We start from the raw sequence: 14,784 nt of genomic DNA on the forward strand, positions 1-14,784 counted from the left end.
GCACAGACTCGGACATCCCCCATCAAGAAGTGCGCTACGCTACGCCAAGCCGTGCCAAGTTTGTTCGGGACTTTTTCCATTCCTTTCAAACACGAAGTTCATCCCATCGTCGGTCACCGACGACGACGACGACGGCCACATCCTTCACGATCGTATCGTATCGTATCGGTAAAAAAAACCTAAAACATCAAAACGTAGGCGCGACCCGCTCCTCGCTCTGCTCCATCACGCTCCGCAGCTTCAGAGCCCGCAACGACCCGCCCGACGGCCGCGAGGCGTGGCCCCTCCCGCCGTTGCTGACGCTGCTGCCGCCGCCGCCGCCGCCGCCGCCGCCGCCGATGCTCATGAGCGATCGCGTGCGCATCAGGCCACCGGAGTGATTGTTATTGTTGGCGGACATGACGGCCGCGGAGCCGCTTCGAGGCCGCGTGTTGAGGCGGCTCATCATCGAGCTCAGCGCCGTCTGCGCGTCTACCACCGGCGGCGGTGGGGAGTGCGAGCCGCCGATGACGGGGTACGGGGCCGCGGGCGAGTTTGGTACTGATCCTGATGGCATTCGCGTCAGGGATGCGCCGCGGGGGCGGTTGAGTTTGGAGAGGAGCATCTCGGCGGTTGGTTTGCCGAGGCCCAGGGGCTGACCGAATCGCGTGGGGGAGCGGCTCGAGCCGCGGCTCGACGGGGGCGTCGGGAGGATCCTGTTGTTTCCGTTGCCGGCGCTGCTCTTCCTGACGTAGAGCGCCTGTTCCTGTTGGTGGTGGTGGTGCGAGTCGCCTGCCATCTCGGGCGGCGACAGCATGCCGCTGCCGCCGCCGCCGTTCTGCGACATGTCGAGCAGGGCAGCGCGCTGGATGTCGTCAAAGCTCATGGGCGCCGCGGCGGGCATCTTGCTGAGGCGGCGGATGGCACGGCTGTTCTTCTCGACGAAGCTGGTCATGGCGCGCAGGGCGTCGGCGTTCTCGCGGCTCGCGACCGCGCTGACGTCGCCGGTGTCGACGCGGCCTCGGGCCTGGTGCACGGCGTTTAGCGTCAGGGGTTGCTGCTGCTGCTGCTGCTGCTGACTGTGCATGCGAGGCGTGTTGGCGTCCTGTCGCAGCGTGGCCTGAACCTGCGCCATGACGCGGTCAAAGTCGATGTTTTGGTTGGGGTTCGCGCGGGACATGTAGTAAGAAGGCTGCTGACTGTTGGGGTCGAGCAGGTTCGAGGAGAGCTCCGCCTTGGTGGCCAGGACGAAGAGGCTCCCGTCGCGGATGCGTCTGCGGACGAGGGCCCAGCGGGTGCGGGCCGGGTTCTTCTCGAGCTGGGGTTGGTAGACCGAGCATCGCGCCAGCTGGGCGTAGAAGACCTCGAGGTGGCGGGCCATGCGTTCGAGGACTTGGAGGAGGAAGGTGGAGAGGGCGGTGAGGCGGGTGTTCTCGACGTCCGGGTCGGAGGACTCCTTGATGGAGGCGGCGATGCTGTCGAAGGCGTCCATGCCGGTACAGGCTTCCTGGCGGAGGTCCTCGAGGAGGGCGATGTCGAGCTCGACGCTGCGGGCGGCGTAGGCGAAGACGCCGCGCTCTTGGAAGCGGAGGGAGGCGTCGGCGTCGCAGACGAACTGGCCGACCAGGGCGACCTCCTTTGTGCAGTTCGCCGCGTCGCCGCTTGTTTTCGCGCGGGCGACGGTGCCGAGGACGTCGGGGAGCTTGGTGTCCGCGGCGGGACCGTTGGCGCTGGCGACGCCGAAGGAGAGTTTGAGGACGAGTTCTTGGAGCTTCGGGCCGAAGAGGGCCGCGAAGCCGCCTTGGAGCAGACGGGACTGGTAGCCGTAGAAGGTGCGGACGGCGATGATGTTGGGGAGGGACTCGCGGAGCCAGATGTTGTTGCTGCCGGCGGGGTCGTGGGAGGAGGATGTCTCGAGGGAGGCGCCCATGATCTCGTACATCTCGAACTGGTGAGCGACCAGGGTCTCGACCGTGCTGCGCAGGTAGGCGGACCACAGGTCGTGGAGGGCGGAGATGTCGTCGCTTCCGTAGTCTGGCTTGGGTGTCAAGTGGCCGACGAAGTACTTTGTCAGTAGACTAGCGACCTCGGGGTTGTTTGTGTGGGCGAGGTTGTCGAAAGACTTCGTGCAGTCGACACCGGCGTTGGACTTGATGATGAGGGTTCCGCCTGGGTGCATGGGACAGAAGTCGGTGACATCGTAGACGCTCCCGTGAACGCCGATCCACATGCGAGAGCCGGGGCGGTGGCCGGTGTGGAGGGCCAATTGCGACAGAGGAATGGTCGGCAGAGTGCATGGCAGGGGCTTCGGGGTCATGAAGACGTCGAGCATGAAGCGTCTTTCGGCAAACGCCTTGTTGACGATGACATCGACGCCGCTCTCCGTGGCGGTTCTGTAGGTGTAAATCGCCTTTCGGATTCCCTGCATGACGGAGTCGAAGACGGCGACGGAACCGCAGACGTAGAGGTAGCCACCGAGACCACCCTGCTTCTTGGACATCACCAGGTCGCAGATGGCTGCGCCCTGTTCCACGATCAAGGTGTCGATGTAGCGAGGGGGGATATGCTTCTCGACGAGGTCGTGTCCCTCGTAAGCCAGGCCGCGAGAGTCTCTGGAAAACGCGACATGGACTTCCATGAAGTCGGCGTTGACGTATTGTCGAAGCTCTTCTTCGAAACAGAACTTCTCGCGAGACTGAACTCCGAGGTACAAGGAGTTCTTGCCGCCGGACAAGCCGCTGTGGGCGAGACGAGCCTGCCAGAAACTGCGGAAGGGAGCGATACCACTGCCACCGGCGAAGAAAGCACAAGGGGCCATCGGGTCGAGGGGAAGCTGGAAAGCAGCCGGTCGTGAGACGCCGATGAGAATCTCGTCGTCAGAGTCGATGTCGCCCAGCTCCACGGATGGGTTGAGGAAGCCACTGGAAACACCAGAACGGGTGATTTCGTTGCCCTTGGAGAAAGTAGAGCAGAGCTTGTACTCGGAACGGGAGACAGCGAGGTCAACGGTCTCCGGCAGGAGCTCCTCGGTGTAACTGGCGATGGAGTAGGTGCGCGGAACCTCTAGGGGAATGAGGTCGGCCAACCAAGACAGGTCATCGAGGTTGAAGACTCTGTCCCAAATCTGGGCCGGAGTGTCCATGACAGCATCCTGCAGCAAGTCACCCAAGGAACCTCTCACAGGCCATTCATCGGTGCTGAGGACTTGCAAGACGGTGTTGGAGGACGCATGCAGCATGCCGTGGATTTTGAGGGCCATATCCTTCGTGATCGGGGCAAGGTGTCCGCGGCGAAGGATGTCGCTCACAGTCAGCTTGGGAGTTGCGGTCCTTCTCACGGAGCCGAGGTGCATCTCAAACCGGGCCCAAGTTCCGGACACTTCCACAGGCGCATCGATATGTTGGTCGAGACCAAGGGCGGCGATGACCTTGGCGCACTCTTCCCAGCCGTTCAGAGGCATCACCGCCAAACGGTCTCCAGGAGCCCACGTGATTCCGGTCTCCCGGATATCAAGCGTCACCATCGCGATTGAGCGGGTGGGATCGGAATCCACGAAAGACCTATCCAACACCCTGGTGACGTAGCGGCACTCTTCGAACGTGCCTCTCATTTGATGGGGCTCGACTGGCAAAGCTCCCCGGTATGGCTCGAGACGCTCTTTCATGGCCTCGGAAAATTGACGATGTGTTTCTTCCCACGGGCGCTCTCCATCAGCAGCGCCAGATGCACCGTTAGTCTCGGTGCGACCGGTCTTGGCCGCAACTTCAAGGATGCCGAAGACCTTGTAACGGTGGACACCCATAAAGCCGCGCTCGCCAGTGTAGGCTTCAACGATACCATCGAGAACGCCCATCAATCTGGGATCGCCTGATTGCTGGACGTACTCGGGAATTCGATAGTGGTATTCGATGGCTGCAATGAAGGCGCGCAAGTTGGAAGGAAGCCAGGCACGAAGGTGAACACCCTCGGCACCGAGGAAGGAGGTGTATCTGGAATGTCAGGTCAGTAACCTAAACTCGGTATAACAATGGAAGCGGCTTACTTTTTTCTTCCCAAAAACGCATCCATCACGAGGTAAGGTGGGAACTGCAAGCCCGAAGAGGCAGGGCAGCGTTTCGAAAGAGGGGCAGAGAACTTGGCCCAACGAACCCACTGCTGAACAGGAACGTAGTTCTCACCCGCGTTCGGGTTCGTGGAAATCGAATGGAAGGCGTTGGGCATGCGCTCAAGAATCTCCTTCAGTCGGATCATTTCGTGGAGAAGGCCCTCGTTGTTGCGGTTCATGACATGCTCTTGGCAAGCAGCGATGGCGTCGGGGCCATGTTGGAAGGAAGCTTTTGAGTCTCATTAGCAACTCTGGCTTCGACTTATTCTGTTGAAACAGGGAATTTGTTGGAGCTTACCGGATGTCTCTGCAACTCCCTTCAAAAAGGCCACCTCGGCACGCTCGCCGAACATGGGCCATCTGAGTTCAATGTTGTCGAACCGGGCGACGTAAGGATAGCTTGATGTCGCATCCTTGACCTTCAAGTTATATGACGATTGGTCGACGAAGGTGAGGTGAGGAAGTGTTCGTCCCATGCGGCGGGACACCTGGAAATAGGGCAACGCGATGCTGAGGGGAATGCCGACCAACTCCTCTCCCAAGTGGTCGCCCATCTTGCAGTTCAACCTCAACTTCGACGGGTTCGTGGTTGCGTTGACGCCGTCGTGGCCATCGTACTTTTGCTCGAAGCGGTAAATCGAGCAGAGCATGCCCAGCGCAACAAGGGCAGCCCACAGAGCTTGGTCAGGGATGATGTCTTCGGTGCCCTCGATGACGGGTGCTGCGGCGATCGATTCTCTCACCCGGCCGCGGGACACGCATCCGGGCATTCTCTCGCATAGGTCAGACCAAACACGGCCGGGAGATCTAGCCAGAGCGCCGGCGGCCTCGTCGTAGTCTAGTGGGCAGAAGCCGTGCTCTGTGCTGAGGTAGCCGTCCTTCCAGCCTGTCATGGGACCAATCTCTTCTGCCCTCAACATGACCTGCCTTGCTGGTGCGCCAAGGGCGACGGCTAGAAGATCCTGTTCGTTGACGTTGAATGCGTCCATCTGTTGTTGATCCTTGACTGTATCGATCTCTTGTGATGTAGGGTAGCTGGAGTAGAGGATCTGGTTGATTGACTTTCGCTCTCTGGGATATCATGGTTAGTTCCTATCCTGTTGGCCGCCTGTGGCAGCTTTGACTGACCTCATGCGGAGCCACTCTTCGGCATCAACACCTCGGGGAATCTACGTCTTGTGAGTATGTTGGATATCTCTAAGATTTGTGTCTGATTTGACTTACATCGAAGGCAGCATGGATGTCACCTGGTTGAGAAAAGCCAGAGAATGAACATCCCCGAGGACCCATGCGACTGCTGGATCTGCTTTGTCTGCCCGAAGCAGCAGCACCAGCTGGACATCTCCCTCTGCCTCCCATAGAGCCCGAAACCGGGCAAGATCTCTCTGAAAAAGCCATGCTGGATAGATGGCGGACTGTGTCTTGCTGCGTTCTGGTGGTTGGGACCTGGATTGCGAGTGTAGTAGAGCAAGTTATTAAGAATAATGGTCAATATGGCCTCCAGGGCAGGTGAGAATTAGAACCGCCAGGGCAGAGAATGGGAATGGCCTCTAGCCGAATAGATCCACACAGAGAGAAGAGAAAGAGTCAGTTGAGGAAGACGGAACGAAATGAAGCCTTCATGCCAGCGGGTTCGATGGCATCCTAAAAGGGTCGTTCCAGTTCAGCACCGACGAACATCGATGTCGTCCGTGGAGCCTCCTTTCTCCTCCCCGATGACAACCCATGACAGAAAGGGAGTACCGTCGTCTTGGCCCCTGCATGTCCGTCCCATGAACAAACAAAATAAACCCGCAGACCAGGGTCACTAGACGGGAGGTCTCCGCGGTGGTTTGAACTCTGATTCACAGCCGTCAGGAAGTGACGGGCCAATGGGGAGGAAAAGAAAAGAAGACCAGGACCCATGTTGACGGGCAAGTTGCACTAGCGGCTGGACCCCATGATGCCAAAACACGCTAGACTGTCGTCTTAGGATGACTTGACGCCATCCCAAGTTCAGTCCTTGGCTGTGCGCCTCGAGGTCTGGGTCGATTGGGTTGCTGTCCGTTGCTTGGGTCCAGATGGTTCGAGATGCCAAGATGGCAGACATGCAGCAGGTCTTGGGATCACCTGGGATCTTTCATGCAAGTCCTTGGTAGATTCGGGATGATCTCAGCGGCAGACGAGGTGCCAAGTGAGATTCTGTTCGAATGCTTCTGCTGCGCTGATGATGCTTCGCGGGTCATGATGGATAGCATATCCTATTGCCACTGAGCAGAGGAACCAGCTGGATACTTCGGGCACGGGGAAGGTTTCCGTTGGAGCGGACTTTGTCCATCTCGCATCGCAAGTTGAGATGAGGTGAAGTGAGAAAGAGAGGAAACAGGGGGTTGCGAAGAAAATAGCCTCAGTAACGTCGATGTGGAGTATTTTCGGTGACTAAACCAATCACGAATGGTTATCATGTCGCATATGGTTCGGTACCTGTCCAATGTACCTGATCTACCGCTCCACCACACTGCAGTGTGTGTTCTTTTTCTGAATCTACGGGATGGTGGGGGGGTTTGAGAGCTTGGCATATATCCCTTGACAGTTTGCAACCTTTGACACTCACCAAGACTTTACGACTCCATCGTAGGGCAAGGCACCGTTGCATTTGGTTTCTTGTTCCTGACCTTCTCCTCCAACGGCGCGTCTTCTCTCTTCGCAAAGTCACTCCCATTGGGCCCAAGCTCCAGGAGAGAGACAGCCCCCCACACGGCTCCGTTCCCCATTGATCTCCTCCGTGAGTCCCAGACAATGTGACAGCATGGACGGCCCCTGTCACATTTGACGCCGCGCCCTCTCCACGGGAGATTGTCCAGGAGGAACCAGCTTTTGCCTACCGCTGCCTCCGTTGACTGGTAGAAGGCCTGGCTTCACTCGCGATGACGCGCGTTCCAGAACTTCAGGGCGCTGTCTGCGATTCTTGGCAGTCCGAGCAATGGCATAAGAGGCCCGCATCTTGACCCAGCCACACGTTTCTACCATGGCGACGGCTTGACTGCCGTTGGGACTTGGGGGCGACTGGCTGTCTGACATATCCCGCCCACGTGAATTTGTGCTGTCATTGAAATTAACCATAGGGTCGCTTGACAATTGGACGCGCGTGTCCCAAGGGTAACAATAACCGACCCCATCTCGGGTACCTCGCTCCCACTTTCCCTTTCCCAACATAAGCTCCGACGTGACATCTGCTCTGGCGCGAATAAGGAGAAGTCCGTTGGCTGCTCCTATGAGCGCTACTTTTACAGATGTGGAGCTTTTCTGAGAGATGAAGAGGCGAGAAGTCGACTGTAGTCAACTGAAGCCGACCGTCTGCCAAGCTCTCATCTGACGATGGCCAGCCTCCATGAAATATCATGACTTGGCAAGTCTTGCGTATAAGATCGATCTTATGTGGCAGAAATTTCAACATTAACATTCTTCCAACCTCGATTCCAGAAGTCCGCATTGTGACCCAAGCCATTGGTGTCGACATCTATCTAATTATGGCTCAGCGACGCGGCTTATCCGCAATCAACATGGGGTCATGATGTGATGCCTCGGGTTACCCCCGCTGACCCTTGGCGTTCAAGCAGCTAACACAGCCAGTTAATATGGGAGGCGCCGAGAGCCCACCTTGGGACACACAAGCTTATTCTACATCTAAGCTTTATTGCGTGGTGGAATTCATCTTCGGTTGTCAAGTTTTGTTGAATTCGTCTTCGAGGCCGCGTCTTTCATGACAAGTCCGCTTCTCGCGGGCCAGATGGAGCCGCTCTTCTTCCACGCCGAGTCGAAGATTTTCGTCATCCTCTATTCTCCCATGTCAATATCCGCGCAACTCTGGGAAATGAAGACTGTGCTGTATCTGGTAAGTATTACATCAAGCGGCTTTCATCGGAGCACCCACCGTTTCGCCCGAGGGGCAGTGCCCGGACGTTTGTAACAACCTGTGGGATTCGCCCCAGCCGGAGGGCGGCCGCGGAATTCACTCGGATATGTGGGGTTCAGACGGAGAACACTGAAGTGACGGACGGAAAAAATAATCAGATCTCTGCGGCGTGTCTCATGTTTTCCAGCCTACATATTTTTTTACCCATATTTTCCCTGATGGCCCCCCCCGAAAAACTGTGACAGTCGTGGCGACACACTCACGTCTCAGTTAAAAAGTCGACGATCGATCGCCAAAATACCCGACGAGCTTGGCTGTGATCAATGTCCGGGCCGTCTTGGTATGGGCTCATCTCGACGGTGGAAGACGTATTCGCGATGCTGATCTCGACTTTCGTCGGACGAGAAAAGTCGCGTCTTGATGTCGGCGGTCGAATTATCTGCGAGTCCATCTCGGCCGAAGACGTGATAGGTCCTAACCTTCATAATCTGGCATCGTTACTGTTATTTGTGTGATTGTCTGTATGAGATCGTCCTAGATACGTGCTGTAGCGTACATGTACTAGCAGCGTCGAGACCTCACCTTACATCAAGTTCTCGATCTCTAAGTCATCTCGCTTCAAACCAACCAAGAAACTGGCTTGAATTTTCAGTTCAACTCTGCCCCGTGTTATGGATTACGCTCTGATCAGACCATCTATCATATTCAATTCATCACCCCACTAGAAAGAAACATGTCATCGTTTCCACGAGGCAGCCCGCGTAGCGTAGCACCGTCCAACTGTTCCCAATTCCCATAACCACCTCTTCGAGACTAAGACGCAGTGGATACTCGGTATACTGTCAGTGCCCCTGAGAGTCCGAGAGACGTGATGTAGCGGCCATGGTGGGCTTACGGGGTCCACCTCTTTTCACACGTGGCGGGCTTGTTTCAACAACTCCTCGCAAACCGGAAACGCCCGTCATTTCAAAGGAAAAGGATGCTTCAAACAGCGCCGATCTCTAGAAATGCGGAATACTACAAGTGGACCGGATCATGCTTCCTATCCGTTCTACTAGTCTCATTCATGCCCCCTGTACTGTTATTGCCTCGACTTTCACTGGCACATGTTGACATCATCAATGTTGGTCCAGCGTAGTGAGGAACAGAGGCTACTGATGGCAAAGTATAGACCTCAGAATCAAAGCTATTCACATTTTTTAATATCAATCACTACTCATTCTTTGAAGTGAAGCAATCGCACACCACGATGAGGCTAAGTAGTCTGACGAAGTTGTATGTTTTGCATGCAGTATTGTACATAAAATCGAAATCGCTAACTCGCTCGCTGATACTCCAAAAAGAATTCCATATCCATACACGCTCGCTGTTGTCCCGCAACCGCTCAACTCTCGTTCGGAAACCCGCCAAACACCTACTAGGCATATGATTTGATCGCGGGCTCCTGCGTGACCTTCTTCTTATACTTCAAGACGTTCGCCCCGGCCTCGCCGAGCACCGCCTCCGTGGCAGAAATCTCCGCCTTGTCCATCTTGCCCGCGGCGGGGTCTTTGCATACGCTCTTATCGATTCTCTCGAGCTTCGCCGGACCCTCGTTGGTCAGCGCGTCCCTCATGAGCGCGAAGGCCAGCGAGTTGTACAGCATGCCTTCGTGGGTGACCTGTGTACCGGCCGGTGTCCCAGGGCACGCCTGCTGGACCTCGACGTTGGTGGTTTGGACGCCGTTGCCGTCTTTCAGGATGGCGGAGGCCTTGGGTCCGGACTGGGGTTGGACGATCTCGTCGGTGGCGCTGAAGATGGATGTGGTTGGGACTGTTGGTCTCAAGTCAGCGATGGCCAGTTGTGACGATTCGGGTTAGGATTGGAACTCACCATATGCACTATCACCCCCGTTCGCGCGCAGGGTTGTGACGAATTTCGAGTCGTACTTTTGTTGATACACAGAAGGAGTACATCCGATGACCGCAGCAGCCGTATTACAGGCCAGGAATGCCTCAGTAGTTCCGTGGAAATCGGGAGAAAAGGACACGAGATCGGTCACCGCATCTCTGGTGCTGGGCCAGTACTTCAGAGCCCATTGCGCGTTGAGGTTTCCCTGACTCCAGGCAGCCACCGCGGCCTTCTTCCCGGTCATGTCTTGGACGTAGTTCATGGCGTAAGCGACGTACTCCGAGTTCACCTGCGCGTCACCCAGCGAGGCCTGGGGGATGTTGACCCAGAGAGGATCCGCGAAGTCGGACTTGGTAAGAAGGGGTCCGAGGTTGGCGCGGAAGGTCGACCCGGCCATCGCCGCGGTGCCGGGAATGAGAATCACGGGCTGCTTGTTGGATGTAGCTGAAAATGTCTTTGGGATGTAGATCTTGCTGCGGAGCTCTTCCTCGGACAACGAGTATGGCGCATCTTTCTCTGATCTCTTGGGATATATCTGGTTCTTGGGCTTAGGGTTGGAGTTTGCCGTGGAGTCCAGGTCCTCGCCGAGGAATGGGTTGAGGTTCTGCGTCGCCATGTTTGATTCGACGGCTGTCTGATTATTGTTGACAATATCACGAATCTCAATTTCGGGATCTGACACCGGCCGTCCATGGACGGTGGTCCAGGCGAGGGCGAAAAGGGCTGCGGGTGCGGTCTTCATGGTTACTGTTCAAGAGATGAGAGTTGCTGTTGATGTGCGATGTTATTCTCCGTAACAATGGAATCAACCAAAGCTTTATATGTTGTCTTGCCACTCACGTCCGTTCACACCGTCAGTGTCGATGTCATCCGGGAGCCCTACCCAGATCGGGGATCTCAACTGAGCTAAATCTCTTATCTCCTACCTCACGTCGATGTCTGCCTTGTATGCAGTCATGGCTCGATGAATCCGACCAGTAGTATCACTAGGACAGGCATGATGGTTCTCGTCTACCCAAATCGCTGGGAACAAACTCGTTTCTTCTTCCCGAACCGTCCATCCTAGAATAGTAGAGTGCCAAACCGGCGGGCGGTTGACGTCGCTTGGCCGACGGACGTGGAACCATGACACGCCGCCCTGTCCAGACCTCGACCCGTCCGAAGTCCTGGTGTGGCTTTTTCGATCGCCAAAAAGTCCGTACAGTTTTCTCGACGGACCCCGAATCTTCTGCCCCTCGGCACTCCCGTCGGCTGTCGTATTCCAAGGTAAACTACGCTCATATTGTGGTCTCAGCATACCGTTTGAGCGGAAGGGGGGGTTCGATTGTTCAGACGAAGTAGCCGCGTCGAAGCATATTTCCCCGGGAAATTTCCTCGTTTTGTGTGCATGACATCATACTTGAGGCTGCGAAAGCTGTCGGGCTTCTCGGTACATTGTCCAAAATAGGGGGGATGTGCAATGCGCTGGGCTATATCTGACGAGTCGTCTGAACACCACGTAAGCGAGCCTGTCGACCGTGGGCTACGTCGTTCTGCGAGACTCGTTTTCGGCGTGTGTTCATTACGATCGCGTTCGCTCTCCGTAGAATCTCATGGGTCATAGAAACGCGGCGTGAACGACCAAACTTGTTTCCTGCCTTGAGACGCAGTCGCTGTCGACTTCCTCGAGAATCCTCGAGAAACATGCGCGCAAACAAAACAACCGCTGCGCTGAGGACAATCTAATCGCATTTAACTCATGCTTCAATGACTACTATTTTTGTCAGCTATTCGAGGTCCTCGCAAACCTCGGCATGAACTTCACATTTCCCTCAGATCGCCTCCGCGATCGATCGCGCAGTCGACGAGAAAATCTCGCCATTCCGTGCATCCTACAGAACTTGTAGCAACCATTACCAGCAACACCTCTTCCAGCCCTGAAAATTTGCGACAAGATTTGATTCCGATGAATTGGTGCATAGTCGTTCGTGACGGAGTTGCTGGCCAGAAATAAGGTCGCCTGTAGCAACCGCAAGATTCTAGACCGCACGGCACTGTGTCGCCGGTCGGCAACATGAAGTCATCTCATCTTGGTGTCGTAACCGTATCCCACCGAATCGGAAACGAGCATTGCCGCATTGTCGCCGTCCAACGGGTGTCCCGGACTCCCGTTTGTGGTTACCTCCCCTCGGCTTCACGGTCGTGTTCGCAACATGTGTTAGTCTAACCGAGCCCAGCCATGATCACGAACCAGCACCAGAGAAGGGGACCACACAACATCAGAACTGAGACGGAGTTCTCTCTGTAACCACATTCAGTGGCAATAGAGAAATAGACGAGGTTGTAGCACCTCTTCGAGACGTTGTCGCGAAGTTCATCTCATCAACACTGAAATCGCGCGTCATCCATAAATTCACCTGCGGGATGCTGACAAAATAGGCAACAAATCCCGTAACTTCAACAGCGCTTACTACCAAAGAGACATCAACACCTCGTCATCGACTCACTGAGACAATATTTGGTGTTAAAGAGATGGCTCGGAACAACGACACCTCACCATATTGAATACGTTCTTCTGTGACGTTGGTGTGTCCGTCGATAACTGATTTGCGTGAGCCGATAGACCCCTATAGTTTCAAATGAGCTGAACCAAATCAAGAAGCTAAGATGCGTTTGAAGGGTATTCAATTTCTAATCTTCTGCCTCTACCTTGTTTATGACATTGAAGTAATTAAAGCGAGTCTAATCTCTACTCTGAGTAGATATACCTGTCTTGATCAGCAATCAAGAAACGCTAAGCTTCTGGTCATCAAGGACGCCTCTAAATAACTCTCTACCATCCAAATCATCCGTCTCTACACACAAGGCAATGTGCTCACTCCACGGCTTCCGGTTATGCTTCTTTTGGCCCTCATAGAAAGAACCCAGAATCTGATCATACTCCGAAATCTTCTCCTCCCGACCCTCGTTATCCCAAACCTCTCGGTGAAGCACTTCATTCAACGGAAGCCTAGGCTTGATGCAGTTCAACGAATTCGAGTCGGGCTTTCCGACCGTCATCCCGAAGAGCCCGACGACACGGGGAGGCAACTTCAACAGATCCGTCAGCTGACGAGCGTTGTTTCGCGCGGCGCCGATGTAGCACATGCCGAGTCCCAACGACTCGGCCGCGATAGCCATGTTCTGCGCCGCCAACGCCGCGTCGATAGATGCCATCAGAAACGGATCGAGCTTCTCGAGACCCTGGGCCGGCTTGTGCAGCCGTTCTGAGCTTTCCGAGAGGCGGCTGAGGTCGGCGCAGAACAGGATGAATAAGGGTGCCTGGCGAATGAAGGGTTGGTCGCCGGCGAGATCGGCCACCTTGTCTTTGTGAGCCGGGTCTGTTATGGCGATGGCGCTCCAGGTCTGGAGCATCGAGGATGAGGATGCGCTTTGGCCGGCTGCTATGAGAGCTTCGAGAGTTCCCGCGGGAAGGGCGTCGGGTAGGTAGTACCGCACGGAAGTGTGGTTGAGGATGAGTGATAGAGTTGGGGACCAAGGCGAGCTAGTCAGGGCGTCACCTGGTGGACTGCCGTATCTCTGCTGAAGCAGTCCAAGCTTATCTTCGGCCATGGTGATTCGGAGTTGCTTAGAAGTTTCGGGCGAAGAAAACGTTGAGAGTTCGTTGGTTATTCGGCTGTCAAGAGGATATGTAGACAATTGTAGTGATTCATAACTTCTGATGGACGTGAAACTTATCTTATATATAGTTGACAGCTTGGCATCTACAAACGCGGGTTCTAAACCGAACCCTGTCAAACTTCCAAGACCAACACTCCGTTGAAAGCAATACCCTAACTCCACTGCCTTCAGCCACAGATTCGCAGACTGTCGACGACTTCCTGTAATTCAGGTCTGTAGAGGTCTTATCTGCCCAATCATTTGCGTCGTTGAACGTTATAACATATTCAACCAATGGTTGATATTTCCGAGAGCCATTTGATCGCCCATGCTTCGAGTCTTAGCATCGCGATTAAGGTGGGGAACGCGGGCTCATATTGCCCTGTTCAGAGATCGCCGCTAATAATGCACGCCGAGTGACTCTAAAGAAACCGCAGCGAGTAGCAAATTAACCGTCCGATTCCCCTCAACTGCCTCGACAATTCTTGGGTCCATTGCGCAACCTAGATTCGTCATCGTCCTCATTACAAAGCACTTGATGATTACAAATCAGCACAACTACCACTTCTCAAGTCTGTTGGTGAACTGTCACTCATATGCACACTTCTCTCACAAATACTCCATCGCCTGAGGTGGGTAGTGTAGCACTGTAGTCCACTTGGAGTTGATAAACATGTCTACTTTAAGAACCCACACACACTACAAAGTCGCGATACTGCACGTCGTTGTCTTGAATAGATCCCGCTCTTCGATTTGACTTGAATGTTGCGTCATCTAGTCCCTCATACAGTCTTTGGGGTCGATAGACTGGCATCTTCCGGCCGCTTCACGTTCCTCCAAGGACCCCAGGGCCATGGCGGGTGTTGCTAAAGCCAGTACCGGAGCCTAAGTCACAGCGGTCATAAGCAAATTGCAACCAGTGGTGTCAACGAGTGTGATCTTACCATGCCGAGAGCAACGTTGCCATAGGGGCTAAGGAGAAAAGCCTCCGCTCCGGTGAAGGCCGCCACGCAGACGGAGACAACAGCCATGAAATGCATCGTGAGATGTCTGTATTTTGTAAGGCTTGTTCTTCAAATTCTTTGGGAGTTGCAGCGGGATCTCGAGGATAGTTTTGGTAATGGTGTTTGTTTTGCTGGAGACAAGAGCGTGTGAATAAAGGATGCGAAAACTTCAGCTTGGGTACGAACTGGACTATATAGTAGGAGGAGTTTGGCAACTCTGCAATAACTCACCTTCTCATCCTCTTCTCTCAGTGGCTTTTCTGACTCGAGAG

At 55.0% G+C, this 14,784-nt stretch overlaps 3 protein-coding genes across 3 annotated transcripts; all 3 read right to left on the minus strand.

The window, feature by feature from the left end:
• Nucleotides 1-187: 187 nt before the first annotated feature.
• On the minus strand, nt 188-5,374 carry CkaCkLH20_00297 (cytochrome b5-like Heme/Steroid binding domain-containing protein; the record flags this gene model as incomplete). Its single annotated transcript, XM_038883017.1, has 5 exons — nt 188-3,968; nt 4,022-4,313; nt 4,383-5,155; nt 5,213-5,253; nt 5,309-5,374. 5 exons carry the CDS (start codon nt 5,372-5,374, stop codon nt 188-190), a joined length of 4,953 nt encoding a protein of 1,650 aa, XP_038751722.1.
• Nucleotides 5,375-9,396: 4,022 nt separating this feature from the next.
• Nucleotides 9,397-10,611, minus strand: CkaCkLH20_00298 (uncharacterized protein; the record flags this gene model as incomplete). The annotated part of the gene is made up of 2 exons (XM_038883018.1): nt 9,397-9,791; nt 9,852-10,611. 2 exons carry the CDS (start codon nt 10,609-10,611, stop codon nt 9,397-9,399), a joined length of 1,155 nt encoding a protein of 384 aa, XP_038751723.1.
• A 2,021-nt stretch (nt 10,612-12,632) lies between these two features.
• CkaCkLH20_00299 (uncharacterized protein) lies at nt 12,633-13,460 on the minus strand (the record flags this gene model as incomplete). Its single annotated transcript, XM_038883019.1, has 1 exon — nt 12,633-13,460. One exon carries the CDS (start codon nt 13,458-13,460, stop codon nt 12,633-12,635), a length of 828 nt encoding a protein of 275 aa, XP_038751724.1.
• Nucleotides 13,461-14,784: the final 1,324 nt, after the last annotated feature.

This window comes from Colletotrichum karsti, assembly GCF_011947395.1.
Source record: "Colletotrichum karsti strain CkLH20 chromosome Unknown Scaffold1, whole genome shotgun sequence".
NCBI classification, from domain to species: Eukaryota; Fungi; Ascomycota; class Sordariomycetes; order Glomerellales; family Glomerellaceae; genus Colletotrichum; species Colletotrichum karsti.